Consider the following 23,648-nt stretch of genomic DNA (forward strand, 5'->3'; position numbering starts at 1 on the left):
CGGCGCCCAAGTGCTTCTCAGAGGGGGCAGTCATCACTGCCGGTGTCATTTCACCTCTACTGCCCACATGCACCTTCTGACTCAGCACTGACAGGACAGCTTTCTGGACGATGTGCTGGACTGTCACACAGCACCCTGAAGCGTGTGAGCAGAAGAGGTACTGCAGAGACATGCACTGCGAGCGCCCGGCCTACCGGTATGTGTTTTGTTATGGTGACAGGAATAATGCAGGGAATATATGTCCATTTCAATTACATGAGTTAAACCTTGTAATATTTTCCTTGAAGGACACAGTAAATTATATCAAGTGACTCAAAAATATTTTACTCTGTAAAGAAAAATTTCTATGATTTTAAGTTTATTAAATTTGAAAAGCCTCTGAACCCAACCTACCAAGCAGAAACAGACTAGACACAGAGGGCAAGCAGGTGGTTGCCCGGGGAAGGGGATTCACAGGTCACTAAGCCTGCAGTAACTCTGCCCAGCAACCAACTAGGAGCATGTGCTAAGGTAGCGAGTCATCCAATTGTCAAGGTAGACACTGGGCACTAAAAGGAACAGTCAGCTGTCCATCCATTAAAAGCATGTTTTAGGTCAACAGAGGAAAAAGCACTTAACTTTCCACGACTGTGCATTTTGAAAAAAAAATTTTTTTTAAACCTCCCCTTATTAAATTGAAAAGAACGTTTACCAAATACTAAGATGTATTATTATTTGTATCTTAAATGATATAAATTCCTTGCAAAAGGAAAACAAACCTGGTTGAATCGAACATAAACACGAATTCCCTAAATTAGCATCATACATTTTTTAGATTTTATGGTTTTCATGCCTTCTCCTTAATCTGTATAACTGCATTCTGGAACTGTGGAAAACTAGGAAAAAAGCATTATGTTGAAGTTGGCGTGAGACATTATGGAGCTAAACAGGGATGCAGGTATAATTCTGCCTAGTAAGTCTCTCCACATTTGACTGAACATGTAAATATAAAACTACTAACTGAAAAACCAGAACAAGACAGACTTGCAGAAGATGTAGAGAGAAAGGGAAGGGAGGCTTCAAATGCTAGTTTTGGGAAAAATACCCACTGCTGTGCTGCATCTGGCAGTGAACTAACTCTGTGTCGTATTACTGTAAGAGTGAGAAAACTAGCGATGGAGACTCATCACATTTGTAAACTTCTTTCCTTCAGGGCCCTTCTTTCCACATACTTCCATTGAGGATATCATATGTGCTGTGCACCACTCAGGGAACTGCAGGAGCGGCAGTAAATCAACAAGGCAGCAACTGACCCAAGGCCCTCTCTGCTGGGTCCCATGATGTCTGCTTGCAGCACTGGGCAACATCCCCAGTGCAGGTCAGGATGTGTGCATCCATACCAGAGACTGCCTGCAAGGCCATCCCAGTGGAATGGGTCAGTTCTGGGATGATGATAAATAGCTATATTCTGCCTATTACCACTTACCCAGGGAGTTTCTGGGAACAAAGATCTGTCTGTCCCTAGTGCCCGCTGCTGGCACCCGGTATGTGTCCATGTGGTGATGAGGCCGCTGCCTGACAGCTGGACAGACCATCTGCACACTCGCAGCTCCTCAGAACAGGTAAGGGGTCTGCTCAGTAAGGGTGTGAGGGCCCTAGGACACACCCTGCACTGTTTTAGGCACTGGGTCAAACAAAGTCCCTCACACCTCATGGAGCGTGGTGAGCACAGAGCACCAGAAAACAAGACAAGCATCAGGACTAGTGGAGATGGCAGCAGGATTCAAACAGGGTGACAGGATACCAAGTGACTGGTTGGCAGTGAGCACTAAGCATTCATGCGGCGCACATGGCTGAGAAGGGCCAGCCTGGCATGTGGTGTGGCGGTGGAGAGAAGACATATGGAGCTGGGAGGCAGGCTGGCCACATCAGGTAGGACACTGAGGTGATCAAGGGTTGAGTGTCTACTGAGGCAGGAGCTCCAGTTACATCAGGAACAGCCGCAAATGCATAAGACTGCGTGTTCTCAGAGGAGTGGAGACAGGCTCCCCATCTCAAACAGCAAGTGGGGCTGGTTGGGCTCGAGTGGACTGTGCATAGGATGCGGTCGTGGATGCGGGCCCTGCCTTCATGAAGTATGCAAGTGAAAGAGACCCCACTTTTAGACAAACTTTTGGAGAAAGCTGGTCTGTAAAGATATGCCTTTCCCTTCAAAATGCTTATTACATCCTTGTGCATGAGTGTTCTATTCTATTCTACTCCGTTCAGGGTTACAGAAGATGGTCATTCTAGCTTTATGATTTATGAATGATTTATTAGGTTTTCATTGCTCATTCATGTAAAAATTTTCAATCATATATATGAAGCATTTTTTAAAAATAAACTTTGTGGAAATATTTCAGAATGTACTTATACTGTAAGTATTAGTAAATTAAACTCAGTAGACATCTAATATTAACTATTTATATCCCAATCTCAAGTTAAATGGGTTATCATTTTGAAAAATTGTTCATATTAAAAAGACTGTCTTACTCAATACTTTATCTCACTTGACAGATATATTAGATGGTTTCTGAAATACAACTTCGTGACACATACAGATTCAAGGGTACTGGAAATAAAGTCTATCAGCAGTAAACAAAACTATGTTTCATCAAGAGATATCTCCCAATTCTTGAATATTATATTATCAAAACATTCATATAACGAAAAGTGTCAGATTTCTAGATTATTCTAACAAAACTGACTTAGGCCCCACAAAATTTTTTCTAAGCCTTCCTTAAAATTCATCAGAGTTCCTGGCTCCTTTCTCTTTATTTGCAGATAACTTCTTCCAGACTAAGAAAAATAAAATTTTAGTAAACTCATACTCAATGAAACCAGTTAGTTGTTTTATCTTAATTCTTAAACTTACCTGATGGGAATGATATAGGAAAAGAGAAGGAGGAACCGAAACAGGTTGCGGTACCATGGGCCTACAAATCCTTGTAAGGTTACCATAACAACCGAGAGAGCTACTAAAGCCACAAACAGTGCTTTGGTCAGTTGATTGAGCTCAAGATCCAACAAACCAACCTGAAAGAAAAACAAAAAGATGACCATAATGTCCCTAATATTACAAATCTGAATACATGATAGTGATGAATGACATACTTAAATTTCCTCTTGTACTGACCTGAACTCTAAAGAAATACAAAACAATTATTAACTTTACTTGTCTCCTGAAAAGCCTCTTAGTGATTAAAGCAGAATTTCTGAAAGGGAATCACAATCCCCAGAGAATTCCAGAAATAATTTACAAAGACATGAGTCCACAGTATCCAAGCACAAAACACCCAGGTCCTTTCTCAGGCTGAAGATGCTATGACAGGCGACTGGGGCAGATGGGGGCACGGGATGGGGCGCAAGGACACCAGAGGTTTACTGAGTCCGTGGAGAGTGGACGTGTGTGTCCCTCTGCACATGCTATACCAGCTGATGCGTAAGTCCACCCCCACACAAGGGTTTTACGTTCAGAGAGAGGCCCCCAGGAACAGGACGGTGCCTGTCATGCCCATCTGCCAGGAATGACTCTGAAAACACCTTCTCTGAATTAAGCACAAAAGCAACAGACAAGGTAATTAGCTTGAATGAATACCTTTATTAACTTGCATAAATCCTACACTTTAGGTTCTCCCAGTAAGGTACACAACCTCAAATTCATTCTGTGGATCGTGTCCTAGGTGAGCAAAATGTGAGGGGAAGTTATATCCATGGGAATGAACTCATTTTGGGGTGCATTCTGTGTGGGATCTTGGAAACAGCGATAAACAGTGTTCATTCCTCAAATCAGAAGTGCACAACTTTGATCTTGAGCTCTGGTGGCCTGCACGCTGCCTTTCCTGGCTAAGTCGGTTGGTTGAAGGAACACAGTGTGGTACACAGCACACACACACACATAGTGAAGGAACACAGCACGTGGGTGCACACAGGGGTGGGGTCTTCAACTTTGCCAAAAAAGGCTTCCCAAGCACACAGAGGGAGAGGTGAGGTCACGTAGCAATGATATTTCCTTGGGAATCCAAATGTAGGCTAATTTGAATGCTGGTTCAGCTACCTGACGGTATGACCTAGGGCAGACAGCAAACCCATTTTCTTATCTGCAACAAAATGGGGTTAGAAAAGTGCCTCTAGGGCGCATAGTGGCTCAGTAGGTGAAGCGTCTGCCTTCATCTCAGGTCATGGTCTCAGGGTCCTGGGGATGGACCCCGCTTCTCCCTCTCCTTCTGCCTCACCTCCTTTCTCTGTCAAATAAATAAATACAATCTTTAAGGAAAAAAAGGAAAAAAGTGCCCCCATAACAAGACTCAGCGGGTTAAAGGAGATGAAGCACAGCTCCTGGTACCAAGCAAGCCACACGTGCGATTTGCTGTTCTTGTTACCAGTGACATTCCACAATGAGATCTGAATCCGTGCTTCCCACTTCTGTGGGCTTGTCCTTACCCTGGCTGCCCTTCACTCCCAAGCTGGGACTGGCTCCCTGCCTGCTGACCTGGTGGGCGCCTTTTGGGCCCTGCAGAAGCCATGGTCACTCCTGGGGACTGCCAGTCGCAGCCCAGCAGGTGCCCAACACCCTGCCTGCTCCTCACACATGGGACCCGGACAGATAAACCCGGACGAGACCCTCAGCTCGCCTCCACCAAGCTCCTCCTCAATCTTCTACAAATTGTGAAAGAGAAGAATTTAAAAAGTGGTTGCCATGACTTTGGTAAAATAAATGAGACGCTACTTTGAGAATTACTAAGCTAATAATACGTGGTTTACTTTTTAGTGCCTTTTGAAAATTCCTAATTTTGGCCAAAACAAGGTTAGCTTTTCCGTCTCAGTATTTAATTTCCATCTAATTGTGATTAATATCTGCCACAAATCTGCATGGGAACATCAGAACCTGTAGTCAGAAAAAACCCACAGAACTGTCAGAAAGTTCACTTAAGTGCAGCTATGAAGAAAATCCACTCATTAAACAAGTAAATGTCAATGTCTACTGAATTTTCTGCTACAGTGTGAGGTTATGAAAAATGAGTCAACGCTGAGATTTTACCTGCAGAAAACAGCCAGTCTAGTTGAAAAAATAGCTGAACACCAGTGACAAAATTATAAAACACCAAGTTTTCTTGTCTAACCCAGCTTGTAGGTAAGTCATATTCCTTCACTGGTGCTGTTGCTGCTGCTGCCAGACGCCGGATGCCACTCCATGGCCTTAAGAACAGCCTAGAGTCATGAGAACCACAGAAGCCACAAGCCCTGACATTTGTCTAGAGCTTGGCTCCTACCTGCTCACCTGCCCGGACACTGCAGGGACCAAGAAGGCCCCGCCCCTGCCCACCCCGTGGCCCCAGGGCAGGAGGCCAGAGCCCTGGACCTCAGTCCAGACCAGAACATTCACATCCTGCACAACCTCATCACTGAGACTTTAGGTCACACCCCGCTCTCAGTTGCGTCCCCGACACCCACTCAAGTTTGCAGGGGGGGCCCGCAGGTGGCTTCGGTCCTGCACCAGGGGTCACCTCTGGGCCAGGGGTCACGGCGCTGCTCCCCGCTCTCCCCCAAACCACAGGCAGGCTGCACTGGAGCCCTGGCTGGCTTCTGGAAAGTTCGGCAGGGATGCCCGTTCAGGGCTGCGCTTCCTTTGAGAAGCGGGCAGCTGAAGAGCCCAGCGCCGGATTTATCAAGTGCATTTAAAGAGCAGCACAAGGAGGACAAATATCTTGCAATTTCCGCTACTTCAACTACTACATAGTTTATGCTTGAATTATTGAGAAAAATAGGTTTTTGGATTAGAATGAAGAAAAATGAAGCCGAGGAAGTAGAGCATGTTTCAAAGCACAGACCCTTCTGCTGTGACAAAGGAGGACTGAGTGTCAGGCCTCGCTGAGGGTCAGATGAAGTCATTATTCATTCAGTCAGGGAAAAAAGACTCAATTACCTCAACCTAAAGATGCTATCAATGAATGCAAAGTGCATATTTTACTCTATTCATCCAAATCCCATTAAAAAGTGAAAGGAATGATTTAATCTGGCCTTGCAGAGTTGGTCTTTTTTCTGTAATAAAATAAAGAATCACTGTCTTGCAAAATGCAAAGCACTACCTCACACTCTCTCTGCATCCCAGCAGTGAAAAACTGTAAAAGCTGCAACAGAACAGTCAGAAAGGAATACAAAGTTTCCTTTGAAAAAAATACCACATATTGGACCGAAATGAAAAGCAGCCCCCTGCACACTGAGAGGCAGATAACTGGAAGTATTAATACCTTTCTGCCTGAGGAGGCAGCCCACCAGGGGCTGTCCTCCCACACCCTTGGGATCCAAAGGGAAGGGTCATCACTTTCAACATGTAAGTTTACAGAGTAAAATACAACTTTTTGGTAATGGGTTGTTCCTTGCATTCTTTCAGGTAGCCTTTGTGGAACTATGATGATTCTTCCTGGAAAATAACTGCAACTGCACTATAGTATATAGTATGATCTAAAAAAATTTCTTTTATCTATTCTAACAAAGTCTACTTTTAGGTAACAGTTAATATTTTTACACTCATTTCTCTAAAACACTTAAAAAGTTTCTTCAACTCACTTAAAATGCAATCTGGACTCTTAAAAACAATATTCAGTAGAATAACTAACTTGTAAACTTACAGGTTTTATAAAGAAGATGGTAGCTTCACTTTTAATGTGAATCTCTTTCTTTAAAAATTTTCTTGAAACACCTGAACAAGCCAAATACCTTTTGCTATGACTATAAAACCCTTCCACCCATAAAATGTATTATTAATCACTCAAAGTAATTATGACTGTATAAGAAAAGGTAAATTAAGTACACTAGCAAGCAGTTTTCAACATTTATTGTAATTTCTTATATTAGTAAGGCAAATTTTTTTCTACTTGTCATAATATTTGTTTTATCTGAAACAACTGTGATAACAAAATTAAATACGCTACTGGAAATTTTAATCTCCAAGGGAAAATTTGTGCATAATGTCTAAGACACCACAATGGTTCTGCAAAGGGGCTGTTCTAGCATAATGAACACAATAATTGCCTGTATAATCTAAAATGCTACTAATGGCAACGATCACAAATCCATTTAGCTCCTCTTTAATTTATGTACCAAGTTTTAAATAGCTAATGGTTCTCAGTAAAATAATAGTTTATACCAACAATAATGGGTAAATACGGTATTCTCCTGCTTTAATCAAGAGAAGATCAGTCAGGTTTTTGTAAATGGACGAATGAGGGCCAGCCTTATCTCTGAGACGCAGCGCCATCCCATCCATCTCAAAGTTAAACCCTTATCGTGCTACTAGGTCCCTAAGAAGTCAATGTACACCCCAAACTGGAACAAAGGTCTCATGCTACACAAACTTAGTAAAAGACGAGATAGCAGGCATCGTCATCAGTAAGTGCTGACCATGGTATGATCCTTGGATTAGCATGATGTGAACATCAAAATGCTTTTATCATTCTTTCAAAACTCACATTTAACTTATTTGCTACACAGAAGTATTTGAGAATAGCAAAACAATAAGATGTGAAATGTCAAAAAGCCAACATAAACTCTTGCAAAATGCTAAATATTATTTTAATTTGTCTCATAATTATCCCTGTACATGTATCACATTTTGAAAAACAGAAAAGCCTCTAATCTAATACCATAATAGCTAATACCGTAATAGCTAATTTACTCAAGAAGACTCTACACAGGCAGAAGTATGTACAGCTTTATACATGAGAGATTACTTAGCGGAAAAAATAACGTTGTAAACATTGTTTTATTTCTTAGCAGCTTAACTACTCTTGGATTAGCCCATCAGTTTCTTATCATCCAGAATTTGGATCTACATACATAACTGATAAAGGGCTGCACTTTAACCTAACTGAAATTCCTAGAAAAAGCACATCCTTTTAAGTATCTTTGAAACAAATCAGCCCTATATTTTCCACTTTTAGTACAATCTTAAAAAACAATAAAAAATAAGTAATCTTCAGACCTTCATTTGTACTTAATATTTCAAATAATTGAAAATCATATACTAAATCTAACTCCTAATCTTATAGCAATAACTTTTTCCATTTTGGAGTTTAAAAGTATTAGTTTTTAAAAAGTGATGCTATATAGCCTTTTATTCTTTTTTCAAGTCTGTTTATTTACTCATCTTTGGACATGAACTACTAAGTCTTAAGTGTCTGCTGCACACACAGGCTGGTTACGCACTGCAGACATGTCTGAGCTATTATTGCTTATCGCCTCAGTGATCTGCGAAATAAGCAGCGTTTCTCTGAGCCATTTTAGTCTATTGGCTCAATAATCTGTGCTTTAAAAGCTCCCTAAGTATGTATCAGTACGACAATTCTTAACGTTACAATATATCACCTTAATTTTTAAAAATCAAAATGTATATTTACACAATACACATTTTAAAGTCAGTTGCACGAGAATATTTCATATCCTACATTTTTACCTACCAACAAATTTGTCTGACTCTTCTATATTCAGCAATGCAGTTTGCTCCCCGTGCTTACTATAGTTGTTACATAAGATGGTTTTCCTTGAATGTTGAACATTTAAAAAGAAAATGGGGTTGTTATATTTTTTAAACAACAAAAAAAGTACTAGTGTGAGAAGAGCTATTCAGCAAGGACATAAAACCACTTTGCATATCAATAGAAGAAACTTAGAAGACAGGAGACTCAAGGTAAAATCCAAATAAGCCTGGTTTACACAAACTTGGGACTGATCCTACATTGTCAGACCACTTGTCAGCTGGCCTACAATAAACATGCAGTAAAAGGTGAAATCATTCCTAAAATCTGCAAACATATTACCTTCTAAGTCTGAAGGGGCTCCGTGAGTGCAGAATGAAGCTGTTTTGTCAAACTGCTCACCCACCCTGTGGATCATTTGAGAAATTTCAATATTGGCTTTAGTATTTTGGACATGACACACAGCCACAGGATACTTTTTATAACTGATGAAAATGCCAGAAAATTGCAGATTGTCCAGGAACAGATGTGTATACACGAGCACATATCTGATTTGTTTTTGCAAAATGCAGGGTTACTTTATGGTCACAAAGGACAATTAGGTCATGTCTGTGAAAGTCTGACAGGTTCCTCTGTCATATTAGAACCTTTATTAAAGTATAACCAATATATCAGAAGTCATCAAATTTATTTATTTTATTATTTTTTTAAAGATTTATTTATTTATTCATTCAGAGAGAGAGTGAGAGAGAGGCAGAGACACAGGCAGAGGGAGAAGCAGGCCCCATGCAGGAAGCCCGATGCGGGACTCGATCCCGGGTCTCCAGGATCACACCCCAGGCTGCAAGCGGCACTAAACCACTGCGCCACCGGGGCTGCCCAGAAGTCATCAAATTTAAAGCAATGTAATAGCTTCAAAAAATTTGTAAGTTTAATTTTTAACATTATAAATTATTTCAAATACTCTTATATACAACCTTTAACACATCAATGCCATATTTAAGACAAAAATGAGTATGTACAAACATGGAAACTGCAAACTATTTGGAAATTTAATGTGTACTCTATGTACACAAGGTACATTAAAATCAGACACTGAATATTAAATAAACCCCATAATTTTCTAATATATAGTACTCCTAATTTTACTTTACAATAATCCAAACGATTTATTTGAGAACTGGGGACGTGAGAAGACTAAAATGTACATGCCAGCACTTTACTGAATATAACTCGTGTGCACTGCTGTCATGATTCCTGTTAATATCTTGCGGCTGTGTTTACACTAAGATTCCTAGCTGCAAGAGACAGCAAAAGCAAAGGGGTGGCATGTTGTAGTTGAGACAGCAGAGGGTGCTCATGTTTGATGCTTTTCCCTGAATCCTGAAAGCCTGCTGTTTGAATGTAGAACTTCGATCTCAAATTCAGCCAATTCAGTATACTGAATACACAGTATGTTTGTATTATATGTAGATATAACTTTTTTGCCAAAAAGGGTTACCCTAAGCATCTGTTTTTGCCCTGCAGAATTCAAGACAGAATTGATAGACTTTAACATGTTGGACTGTGCACACGAAGGAATTTCCTGAATAAAAAGGTACTGTTCTGGAAGGAATCATGCTCAGAAATCTGACATCCAGAACACATTCAGAATATTGCAGGGAATCAGCACAGTATGAGGGTACTAAGGCTTCTGAAGATTTAGACGTAGAAACAACTTCCATTGATGGTTTCAAGATCCTGTATATATTTCCCTTAATTTTGTCCTACCAGTATAAGAAGCTATCAATTTTAAATGGTTTTACCAAGACTACTCACCATTTAAAATAATTACTTCAATAACCTACACTCTTTACTGACATCAGAAACCTTAACCTCATTCATATAAGTCCAAGTCAGGCATTTGGATTTCAATGTGATTCAACAAGCAGTTGATTTTGGTAATTTTGTATTTAACAGACATTTTACAAATAGCATTCACTTGCTCTCCAATCCTTTGTATCTACAAACACAACACCCAGTGTTTGAGGCCCAGCGATGCGGTCATTGTGCTTCCACGACAAACCCTGGGGGGCAAAGGTACTAGAAGTGCTTCGTGCCCAGGGGCTTTGCCTGCGGTGCACCCCGACACTGTTGGGATTTCTTTATTTCCCAGCAACATAAAAATCAGGTTTTTCTAATAATAACTCTAAAAAAACTCCCAAAAAACCTCTACTCTTAAAGAAAGGCTTTTATTAGGACTCTTAAGAATTGAAGGGGCACAGCAGGAAGGGGAGACTGTGCTGCCGGGAGCACTGCTGGCCTCTCAGGCGCTTGTCTATCGACAGGTCTACACGGGCAAGCCAGACCACCCTGCACATTTTTCTCCTGGGAGGCACATGCACATTCTCCTCAACCTGTCAAATCTTTTATTGCAAATATTTTGTGTATGTTTCAAAAACGCCCTTAAAACACATTCTTATTCACTTAGATATAATTTGCAAACTATTACTGGCTAGAAAACAATATTGTATTGCTAAGTATGTTAATAACACCACTACTAAATTTTGGGCTCTGGTTACTACTTGTTAAGGGAATTACTAAACACACAGTCAGGGCTTCCATCACTACTGCATCCTGAAATTGCCGAGCACAATGACAGCTTCCCTTCAAGAAACTCGGAACTCTTTTAAAGAGCTAGAAAAGAATTATGTGATCCCTTTCTGATATCCAGAAAATGAGGTGTTGAAGGAATTATTCTGGTAACTGGTGTGGAGCTGCTGGACCACAGGTGACAGGAAAAGGCTGGATTTGGGGAGAGCACAGGTCAGAGTGCCCCTTCCCCAGCACAGCAAGGACTGCAATCCACAGGCCACGCCAGGCTGGTGGGGGGAGGGCTGCAGCAGCCCTTGGCCCTGGAGCCTGCCTGGCACTGTGCCGTGAGAACTGGTTTTTGTTTCTTGTTTTTTTGTATTTCTTTCTTTTTTTTTTTAAAGAAATTGCGTGTAATGGTGACATGAGATACCACCTTTTTACCTGCTTTTATCTTATAAAATTCTGATTAAAGAAATGGTTAAATTTTTATTAGTAAATAAGGTTATTAATTTACAATGAAACCTTAATTTCCAATCCTAGATCCTCTTTCAGAAGAAGACAGAGGGGTCTCAGATACAGAGGGGTCTCCATAATAAATAAAAATATATATATATAAAGATAAACTTGCTCAGTGATTAACTTCAAAATGTTACATCTAAACTCTTCCTTCGGTGTACCAGCAAGCACAACGTATGTGATGGTTTGTGCAAGGAGTTTACTAGCCTTAGTCAACAGAGTTTTTATGTAATAGATTCCAGAAAGTCTGGTTTCATTGGGGACTTCAGTCGAATGCTAAACATAGCATATGAAGCTGCTAGTTCTAAGGAACACGTCTCAGGGTGGGGAGCGCTGACAATCAGCAGGCCAGTTCATGAATGCTCAGTGGCTCTGGTGGGAGGGTGATCCTCTGCAGGCAGCCCCCGGGACCCACGCTGCCCTGTAAGCCACCATGTCACACAAAGGTTGCAACAGCATCCAGTCACACGTCACTGTCTCCCTCACGGTTTCTTAGCTTACTGTGTAAATATGAAGGAACTTATGGACCATTTAAGGTCTGTACCCCAATCTCCAAATACCCAGCACCTATCACTACAAAAACCACTCAACAGGAGTGGTTTTAAATCAGGAGTCATTAGCTGACTTGACAAGATCTATGACTAAGTATTTATTGGAATCCAAGCTAGGATGACTGTCTCACCCAACTCCTGAAGTTCCCTGGCTGTGAGGTGCAAGCCCCCTAACTGTAAGTGCATGGAGCACACGGGCAATACCGAACTCCCTGAGAACCAGTGTTCCAGGTGTGTCAGAATGACACTGTGTGCGCACAGGGACTTCCTCTGCCCATGTCGGTGCCCCCCTGCAGAAGCATCGGCAGCAGCTGGCGCACGCATACTTGTAAGGCAGACAAAAGACGGCCAAGAGGGACACGCTGGTAGACACTGGCCAAGGGGGCTCAGAGCTAGCTCTGAGTCAATCCACAGTTCTCAGGATCTACATTCTCGTTCTTTAAGAAAAATGGAATTCGGCAGGTTTGCTGAAAATTTTAAATGACAAACTTGAGGTGGTTCAAGAAACTTTCCCTCTTTATCTCCATTGTTATGAAAACTGTGTAAGAGCTTTATTAGTGGTATCTTGGCAAAATGTAACGCTATTAAACATCTAAAATTTTTGTGTTACTATAAAGTAAGTGTAAGTCTTCAAAGACATTTTATGAACCATTTCATACTTAATGGCTTGTAAGCAATCCCAGGAGTTAGGAATTGTGTGAAAAGTTGCCCAGATTGACAGATAAAGTGAAAAGGTCTGTATTAATTTCCAAATAAAGAAATGCATGGCGTGGTATCTCACGATGATTACACTCTAAAGTACCAATTAGAACGCATCAGAAACTAGAGCAAGTTGACACTCTACAATAAAGCAAATAATTTCCAGTTGGAGGGGCAGAAAATGTTAATATGCAATGTTCAAGACTACAAGAATCTTTGTAAAAGGAAGTAGCTAATAAGGTTTAATGATGCATGTCAGGAAGCCACAGTATGTAGGGAAACACAGCTGGCTTCATTTTGTAAACTATTTGATATACGCATCTTTCTAGCTCGCGATTATCAGCTGTGCCACTGCCACGGGGGACAGTTTAGCCTTCAGATCAGGGCATTCTTCTTATTCTCTAAATTACAAGTGAAATACATTAATATAATATGGCGCTATAGGCTAGTACCCTGACTAAAGTTTATCTGCTCACAAAAGAGGATTTCAAGAAGACTTCTGTCAAATGTCATGGAAACAATCTTACCAGCCTAACCAGGCTACTAAGTCCTAGAGAACCATTAGAACAAAACAAAACAAAGACAAAACACTTGGATTTAGTGAATTAATTACCTTCCCCAAACAGTCACCATCATTCATACCTTGCCCGTTAAAATACAAATGAACCGAAACATGGTTCTACTGAGAAACCCCGCAGCACATGGCTGTCTCCCCGTTCAGGGACACACATGTGCATGTGTGGAGGACTCCACTCCGAAAGGCGATATGCGTCCTGCTCACACAATCTCAGCTCCAGGGACTACGATGTGCAGGTGACAGCAATTAGTAGCAGATGACAGAAACACTCTGAATTTGTACCAGATGGCAGCTCAGGGTCACTGGGAGCCAGCAAACCTTCACAAGGAAACCCCGTGTTAGGCAACTATCAAATGTAAAAGCTCTTAGACACAAATTAATTATTCAACCACGAGAAGACAACTGCTAGGTCGCAACACTAATATCAAAATGCCGTTAAAGCACTGGGAGCCACTTATTTTAAATGTAATTACACATATTAGCTGCTAAAAACAAGCATGCCACGTAATGATGAAAAGGTTGTCCCAAACTAAAAGAGCTAAAATTCTAGTAATTAGTGAATTGTCTTATGGTAGAATGTACTCAACAGGTTCCAACTCTGGACGAGGGCTGTTGATGGCTGAGGCTTGCAAACAGCCATGGCCCCAGGGGTCTGCCCTGAAAACTCCCCAGCACCTCAGCTGGTTACAGAAAATACACACTGTGCATCAGGAGGACCCTACGGGGGTCTAGGCTCCTTGGCAATCTGAGAGGAGTCTCAGAATGTCAGAGGGGGTCTAAGTGCTCAAAAATAAAGTCTCATGACAGAGCAGCCAGGCCGGATGTGAGGAGACAAGAGGCAGCAAGATCATGGGGAGGCTGTGCCATCTTGACATGGGGAGGGACCCCCAGGAGCGAGTGCAATACTGGATTTTGTCAGTCCACATTCTATGTGAAAAAAGATGCAGGCAAAAATGGTCCAGGCAGACAAAAAACAAATGCACAAGTAACTGGTTTACTTTAACAAGATTAATTCCACACTAATAATTAACATAAAATAGTTTCGTTTCTGGTTTATACCTGATTAATTTCTGACCTCTTGTGACCTTAGCAATTTCCAACCCAATGGCCTTCACCAAGTGCTGCTGCATGACTGTGCTGTTGGATTTTCATACCTCCATCACAGGTCAGCACCATGGCTGACCTTCTGGGAACTGAGGTGTCTGGCCTGGCTCACCAGCTTCAGGCTCGTCCTCCCGTCTGGCTCCCTGGGCCTGAGCATGTGCATAAGTGATCTCACTCTCATTCCCATAATTTGAGCTCTGGTCACATTTCCCATTAACTACACACACTTCCATTAGGCTCATAAAATAAAAACTGCTCAAATCTTGCTTGTCAAAATGTTTTTCTTTACTATTTTTATTGAAATATGGTAAAACTTACTGAAATGGTACCAACTACTTTGGGAAAAGAAGAGCAAACTAAATAAAATGATCAACTAAAATAACTACCAAGGAAGTAAACAGTCCACAGAGGCAAGTCTTTTATCCAGCAGAGTAATCACCTAGCTGTAGCTGCCTCATGTGTTTCAAGCCTCCCACCCCCCCCCCAAGTGGGTTCTGCCAAGCTCCAAGCAGGGATGGGGTGGTGGGTCTGGAGCCCCGAGGTGCCAGGTCAGACAGGAAGGGGTCCTCAAAGAGCCAGGGCGGGGGCACATGGTGGCCACAGGTCTCCTCTCCCCATCCGCATGGAAATGCAGGCCCGAAGGACTCTCAGAAATGCACTCTGCACTCTTCTGTGTCCTTCCGCATCTCTCAGAGCTTTGATACTTACCTGATGATTAACTGTCCTTACAAAACAATGCTCTCCAGAAAACAGCAAGGTTAGATTAATATTCTTCCTGAAGGATAATCATATAACTTACATGAAGAGCATTTTCAACTACAGAAGAAGCTGCTGTGAAATGCCTGAAGTAAGCTTTGGTCATCAGATTTGTCTTAAACAATGATCCACCACAGGTAAGCTAATTTTTCTTCAATTTCCTTTCAAAATAAGTATGACATGATAGTAGGAAATGGCACCATAATGACTAGAATTTAAACGAATTAATTCTTGCCAGACTATTTTAAGTACCTGTAATACACGGCAGAACACCCCATCTTCCCATCTACCTGTCACTGTGACAATAGATCTCAGCGAGGCTTCAGCACATGTCTTCCCAGAGCTCAGGGCTCCCGCTTCATCCTGGGGCCCAGCTCTGCCAGAACGATCCTGTGTGCAGAGGGCTGTGAGCACCACATCGGCATGAAGTGCCGTAATGGGATCTGGCCTGTTTGCAAATTCTCCATCTTTGTTTGCATTCAAGATGCACAACTAGTCACTGCCTGTGGGCAGTGTTGGCAGGAGAACTGCTGTGGCACATGGGCAGAGCCTGGCCTCTCCAGGACGTGTCCATCAACCAGGCCAACTTCACCCAACCAGGCAGCTGGCCCCAAACACCTCCCAGCGTGGCTTTCTGAAGCCTTTACAGGGCAAAATACATCTGAGCCCACGGTGGACTTTGGTCACAAAGTGCCCTCTCCCCTCTGAGGCCTCTGTGTGGACCACTCAGGGCACGCTCACCAGGCTGCCTGCCTGGGAATTGCTCCTTGAAGCTGACTGCTATCATTCTTGCTCTTAATGTCACAACAGTGCACATATTTCTCCTTTGATCTGATTTCTTTCACATCCAAACAAAAACACTGTTTACATAATAGCTGACTTGTATGCTGCATATCCTTTCCCCTTGAAATCCAGTCATCAGAAAAGCTTTCTCCAAAGGGGGGTGATGTCAGCTCCTGGCCCCTTAGCCACTGGTCGTACACATCACCATCTGAACACAGGAAGAAGAGGAAGGAAGCCAAACCTCAAACAAATCAAACTTGCTGCCTGTCCACAGCTCATGAGTTAGGGTAAAGACAGAAAGGTGAGTCAGGACTGGCCAGGATGGTCAGGGGCATGTTGTGCCTACAACTACTAGGGAGCTGGCACCAGCTGGCCACCTCCATGAGTAAAAAGGGCTGGAGTAACATCTGGACTTGGCCAAATACCTTCAAAGCGACCACCTCTCGCTCCCATGGTCTGGGAGTGTCTGGCCTGGCACAGTGGCAGCCCAAACTGCTGTTAAACAGGGTCACATTGCTTCCTTTCCGAAGAGTTTCTGTGCACCTCTGCAATGACACTTCAGGTACCTATGATCTGCCTCCTTCATAGAGACAGGAGATGGCTTTCCTGGGGCCCTGAGGTGGACGCAGCACCTGCCAGCAGCAGCAGAAACTCTTGTGCTAACTCATTTAAAAAACTATCAGCTGGCTAGAGGGTAAATTTTTTAGAGGGATGGGGCAGAAAGAGACAGAATCCTTGCTGGGCATGGAGACGGATGCAGGGCTCAATCTCACGATCCTGAGATTATGACCTGAGCCGAAATCAAGAGTTGGTCACTTAACTGACTGGGCCACCCAGGTGCCCCAAGATGTCAAGTAAATTCTTGAGATGACAATTCTCAATATCTGATTAGGATCCATAATTAAAATGCAAAGTATGTCTTTAATATTTTTAATTGGAAAGCAATTTGGGAATAAAAGGCTTCACTGCAACTATATTTTTGTATAGCAGTGAAGAGGAAATGAAACTTAAATAGTAACAATTGAAACCGCATCAACAAAATCTAAATACCTAGAAATAAATTGAACAAAAGGTGTACAAAACTCTACAAAGAAAAATCAGAAAATATCACTGAAAAGATCAACAAAGAACTTCTCAAACTCAGTACCCAAAAAACAAAGAATCCAATCAAGAAATGGGCAGAAGACATGAACAGACATTTCTCCAAAGACAACATCCAGATGGTCTGCAAGCACATGAAAAGATGCTCCTCATCGCTCATCATCAGGGAAATACAGATCAAAACCACAATGAGATACCACTTTACACCTATCAGAATGGTTAAAATTAACGAGTCAGGAAATGACAGATATTGGCAAGGATGTGGAGAAGGGGGGAACCCTTCCCACACTGTTGGTGGGAATGCAAACTGGTGCAGCCACTCTGGTAAACAGTGTGGAGGTTCCCCAAGAAGTTAAAAATAGAGCTACCCTATGACCCAGCCACTGCACTCGTGGGCAAGGCAGAGGGCAGAGTGCTGCAACCAACCTCACACATGCACAGGTGCCAGAGGAGCCAGATGCAAAAAACACATTTCCCATAACTGCATTATCTGTAAACTTCAAAATCTGAAAAAAAAATAATGTCGACTAGATAGGAGGACAGTGTTTATTTTGGGGGAGGAAAGGGCAGGGGAGAGAAGCTTCTGGAGTATGAGTAAAGTTCTATTTCTTGCCCAAGTAATGGACTAGACCTGAGTGCTCACTTTGTGAGGACTCACCGGCTTGCAGACTTTAAATTCCTGCACTTTTGTGCATGCATGTTAACAAAAATTAAAACAAAATCAAAACAGTGTCATTCCTGCTATCAAACAAAACCCAAGGAAAACCTCCAATGTTGAAGCTTACGTTGCTCCCTAGCTGGCAACAAGACACATGGAAGAAGACCATCTCAGAGGAAAGGTAAATGGGTATGGAACTGGATTTAATGCCTTAAAGGCAAAGAACTGTGGAGTGTTTCTGAACTGCAGAACCTAAGTGAGGAGCTCATGATGTAACATGCACAGCGACCTAGGATGGCACCAACACTTCTGTGGGAGTCCAGCTGAGATGGCCCCACGTGCTGCTCAAACCCAGCAGGGTGCACAGGGACTGCGCCAGAGCAGGTGACCACGGTTGAGCGCTCCTGCACCGTGTGTCTGCACATGGTGGCCGGCCAGGGCAAAGCCCTGGTGGCACTCAGTGCACATGCATGCACACGTGCGCACACACACACACCAGGGTGTGTGCACATAGTCCTCTCTGCCTGTGGAGATGGTCTTCTGGGTATGGGACTTGGAAGAAAGTAGAGACAAGAGGGCTTTCATGCTCATGTTACATCTAGAGGCTCCTCCTCCCTCTGAGGCTCTGGAAGACTCCAGTAAACCCTCCAGCTCTGCTGCTTCTCTCCTCAGTCTGGTCGGAACATTCGCGGAGCTTGCCGTTTACCCTGGCCTCCCTGGGCATGAATGAGGAGCGGCCACCTGCACACCACCTGCCCTGGCAGGTGGTGACCCATGCCTTCTCCAGGCCTCTGCTCGTATTTCCTCTGGCTTCTGCCAAGATTCTCTCTCTGCCCTTGGGTTGCTGGAGCCTCATGTGAAACAAGTGGGTTAAGATGCTTTTGGCTTTTTCCAGCTTGTTCTCTGAGCTTCCAGATCTGTGGTTTGATGTCTGTCATTCATTTTAGGAAACACATGGCCATCCACACTCCAGCCACTCGTCTGAACATCTGGCTGCTGTCGCTGCTACAGGTGCATTACACCTTCTGAGACCATCTCTCGATTCTTGGAGGCTCTGTTCCAGGCCCCTGTTCCCTTTTTCATTCTTTTCTCTTTTTGCTTCTCACTTATGAGGTTTCTTTTGACCTGTCCAGATTGCACTGTGCAGCCCAGTGAGAAGCTTCTCACATCTTCATCTGTCACAGTGATTGACTTCTTCCACCTCCTTTTGATCCTTTCTAGACAATATGCAGTTCCATACCGCAACGTCCACATCTGCTCCTGAGCAACGTCTGTCCTTTGTACCACAGCCCTTCACGTGTGGACCAGGGTTCCTCACGACCTGCCCTACATGAGTCTGGGTCTGTTGCTGGCTTTGTTTCTTCAGACTGTTTTCCCTGTCTGTCAGAATGTCTTACGACATTTGTTTAAAGCCAGACATGATGCGCCAGGTAACACGAACTGATGTAAAGCTTTTTAGCTTTTAGGGAGACCTCTGCAACCAGTTTCCTGCAACCTGGGCCAGAGCTGTGGGACCTCTGGTGCCCCCTCCCCATCTCCCCTGCTGACTTGGCCTCTTGACTGCAGCTCCTCAGGGAGTCTGGGCCCTGCAGCTCTTCCATCTAAAATCTGCTATGGCGGCACCGGAGACCGACCAGTGTGGGGCTGAGGTGTGGGGCAGAAGGAGTGTTCTATAATTTTGTGAATAACTCCCAGGTTTTTAATGGATCTGTCACCTTCACAAGTGGGGGGCTGAGTGGGCAAGATACCCTCCCCAGGTGGGACAAGGCCACACAGGGTCCTCACTGTCTACAGACAAGACTGTTAGAGGGGACACTCCTCACTGCCCAGGTCCCAGCCGTAACACTCCCCACTCACCCTCCAGAATCTGTTGTCAAAATGACTTAGTTTTTCCTTCCAGTTTATGGCTCCGGTTCAACAGATCCCAGCTTCTCTCTTAGATTTCAGGTGACAGTCATGGACTTTGTTGGCTCAGCTCCTTCCTGCTGTAGGACCCGGAGTGCTGACTTCCAGGTCGCTGGATGGGACCCACCGTGCTCCTCCCCCTGTGGTGAGATGCAGTGGCAGTGACAAGGCCCTAGGGCTACTGGAGCCACAAGCTAGGAGAAAACCAAATCCCCAGTCACCCCAAGAAGAGCACTTGGCAGGCAGGAAGGAGGTGAGTGGTGTTTTCCGAGCCACTGTATAGGTCAGGGTCTATTTGTTACTGCACATGAGCTTTCTCTCATTCACAGCCCGTAAAACCCTGACAAACCCGCAAAACCCAAGATCAGATCTTTGCTTCCAGAGGATCTCTGCTAGAAAGTCACACAACAATTTAAGATAATCCTTCTAGAAACGGAGTCTTCAGCTTCAACAAGGCCTCAAGCTCTCCAAGTACCTGGTAATGGCTTGCCTTCCCAGCCTCCTCTACTGCAAATCCCTGGGGCTTTTCTCAAGGCCAGAGGACTCAGGAATCATATCTAACTCGCATCTAGAATTCTATACCTACAAGTATCAAAAGCTCCTTCAATTGCCAACATCTGGGAAGTTTTAGAGTAGTAGATATCATTTTTATAGAACATAGGCTGAGATGTGCAAAGCATATATTTTATTTTCCTAAAATAAATCCCGAAATATTCTATCTAATATAATCTGGTCACATCCTGAATTAGTGATTAGAATTTCAGATTTAAATTGTATTCTGGCCTTTGCCACTGTTTCTCCACTCATACATCTAAGTTCCAAGATGGAGTGAGGGGTCCTAGTGGCATCTGAGGATGGGGAGCAACCCCCTCTGCCCCTGGCATCATAGCAGCTCTGGATGCTCAACTCCCAGGGTGGGCGGTCAGCACCACAGAAGTCCTCTTCTTGCTCTTCTCTCCAGTCTGCCCCCTCCCGGTGGCAGGGGCCCTTCTGGCATTGTCCTACATGACCCTGAAGCCTGCCCCTGTGGAGGACCCGAGGCCTTGGTATCTTCTGCTTCCACAGCTGTGCTGCTGGGGGTTGTGCTCTAAGAGGCAAGAATTCCACACGCACTGCTCTCCTTCTTGCTTCTCCCATTATTCTCTCCTTTATTTGCCAGGGCAGGGATGATGGGATGTCTACGATGGGGCAGTATGGCTTGCTGTCTTTATTTTCTACTGCTCATACATAAACTCCACCTTGGTTTCTTTAAGACTTGGCTTCTTGAATCTCAGGAGTACACAGCTCTTTCAGATCAAGTCTCAGTCTTTAAGATCATCAAATTTGTTTTTTTTTTAATTTATTTAAAAACTTAAAAGCTAAGCACCAAGGTACATATTTTTTATATTAATATTTAAAAATTTCCAATTCTCTCATACCTCTGACTGCATTTTTTGAGCATTTATGAGGTGTCAGGCAATGTGTTGTATATAAACTACACAGTATCATGACCTCAATCTTGTGCTGTAGAGACTATGACACTGAACTGCCTGAAATGGGACTCACCCTACTCACCTGCTGTCCATCTTTCACACAGTGGTCAGAACAATGTACCACACACAGCCCCCCACCCTTAGCTTGTTTTCTCCTGGCTCTAGGATGTGGGTCAAGCCCTCCACAGCGGCACGAAGCCCTCAACTGCTTTCTCAAGGACGATTCTGCCCCTCTCTCCCTTAACCTCACACACCAATAGCACACAATCAGTCCTGCTCCGGGACCTACGCACCCAGGATCTCTGCTCGCCTCTGACAGGGAGGAGCCTGTAGCGCCCTACCACTCCCGGAATCTAACCCCCTCCAGGCTATACCTCCCTCACAATCCCAGGTTTGTTAGGTCAGTCTCCAATGTTCCCCAAACACACAAGGACTAGTAGGACTGTAAAGGTCAAGTCTGTTTTAAAATGGTCTGTTAACGTGTCTCCCAGGGAGAGGATGAGGAGTCCCTAAAGGAACAGATGTCTATGCCCCTGTGCTTTTCCTGAGCTGACAAAACAAGTGTTCATGGATGGATGATGGAGCAAGTCAGCAGTGTCCCAGGTGGTTCCGGGAGCACTAAATAGAACTTGGAGAATTTATACTTGATTTCTTAGTATGAAACATAATTGGTGAATTGATATCAAAAGATTATAAATGGGCTCCTGGGTAGCTCAGTAAGTGAAGTGCCTGACTCTTGATTTCAGCTCAGGTCATGGTCTCAGGATTGGGAGATGGAGCCCCACATCTGACTCTGTGCTGAGCGTGGAGTCTGCTTGGATTCTCTCTCTCTCCGTCTCCCACGGCCCCCGCCGTTAAAAAAGAAAAAAATTATAAACAGAAACAACTTCACAAAATTAATAACAGCAGCAAACAGCTCGACCTGCATCCAGCAACCGAACTAACTGAAACTCAGATGGGACAACAAAACAGAGGTAGAATGGACCAGTAAGAAGAGGTTCCCACCATTCTGGGAAGACAAAAGGATGCCTGAAAGCCTTCCATTTTACTTCGAAAAGCTAGCACTGCAGCATTAACAAAGTAACACACTGAACATTTTTATACTTCTTGAACTGTTTACATTGATTGTAAGGGGAAAATGACTAAATTACTCATTTATTCATAAAACTCGCACATTCGTAAAGTCTCTCGTGAGCAATGTGAATCTTACTTTGAAAAACAAACCCAGCTCCCCAGAACCCTTCTTTTCCTTTCAATGTACTGATTCAGCATTAAAACAAAAAATGAACACACAGCTACAACCTAGAATATTACACATCCTTAAAATGACTCACATGTGCTAAATGAAATTGTACAATCACATGGATCCTTTAAAATGTCCAAAACCCATGTATTTATTTACTGGCGTCAGTTAATTAGCAACCACAAATATCTTTAGAAGTGTTACAAGTCGGGCAGCCCAGGTGGCTCAGCGGTTTAGCGCCGCCTTCAGCCCAGGGTGTGATCCTGGAGACCTGGGATCGAGTCCCACGTCGGGCTCCCTGCATGTGTATCTGCCTCTCTCTCTCTGTGTCTCTCACGAATAAATAAATAAAATCTTTTTTTTTTTTTTTAAAAAAAAGAAGGGTTACAACTCTCATGGCTTGAGAACAGATCTCAAAGAACTGATGACTAAAGAATGTGAGGAAACTTCTCAATCTGATTCTCTTCTAGAATCTAGAGTACATTCCATAGTAACCTGAATTGACTGCTGAGAAGGCAAAGTGCACACATACCCCTGAAATCAAGCTGCTGCAATGTCATCTGCATTTATCTGAAGTACAGAACAAATGCATCATCTTAGCCCAAAATTAAAACTTGGAAGTAATCATTTTTCTTTATATTGTTTGGAATTAAAAACATATTAAATTGGTCCATTATGAAAATTCTGTTTTCTACGTTGTGTTTCCAACCATGTCTGTGTCTTAAGGCTAAGAAACAATTTTTGTAATTGTAATAAAAAACAAATTATTGACTTTAACTTAAGATTGTTTCCTGAATGACTAAACTTCCAACCAAAACAAAATAAAATCCTTCTCTAAATTGTAACCTACACAAGCCCCTCATTTCCACAGGTTAACGCAATACATGTAGTAATGTGACATTTGTCTCTTTCTCTGCTTCTCGTGTGTATGTCTGTGTATGGTGGCTGGAGAGGGTCCACAATGCAGCTCTGCAACCACACAGTTCTACAGAGCGCAGCATCAGCCATCAGCGTTGCTGCAAGGAAGAGAGGTACTCGATGCTTAGTTAGCCATCAGTACCAACAGCAGAATCAATAGGAATCCTGCTCTGTGGCTTGAAGACATAAACTTCAGTGCTAGGCCTGAGTCTGTTTATTAACTTTAAAGTCACTTAATTTGGAATACCAAACAAACAAAAAGAGCCTAACCTTAATGTCAGCACAGCAACTCAGAC

The 23,648-nt window shown here is 43.2% G+C and overlaps 1 protein-coding gene across 9 annotated transcripts in view; it reads right to left on the minus strand.

The window, feature by feature from the left end:
* ATP9B (ATPase phospholipid transporting 9B (putative)) overlaps positions 1–23,648 on the minus strand; it is a 237,325-nt gene that overhangs the window by 70,809 nt on the left and 142,868 nt on the right. For all 9 annotated transcript variants that reach the window (XM_072817398.1, XM_072817319.1, XM_072817557.1 and 6 more), the window contains one exon: positions 2,894–3,054. In XM_072817398.1, coding sequence (XP_072673499.1) covers positions 2,894–3,054 — 161 coding nt within the window. The remainder of the gene's footprint in view (positions 1–2,893; positions 3,055–23,648) is intronic.

This window comes from Canis lupus, chromosome 1 (genome assembly GCF_048164855.1).
Source record: "Canis lupus baileyi chromosome 1, mCanLup2.hap1, whole genome shotgun sequence".
Taxonomy (NCBI): Eukaryota; Metazoa; Chordata; class Mammalia; order Carnivora; family Canidae; genus Canis; species Canis lupus.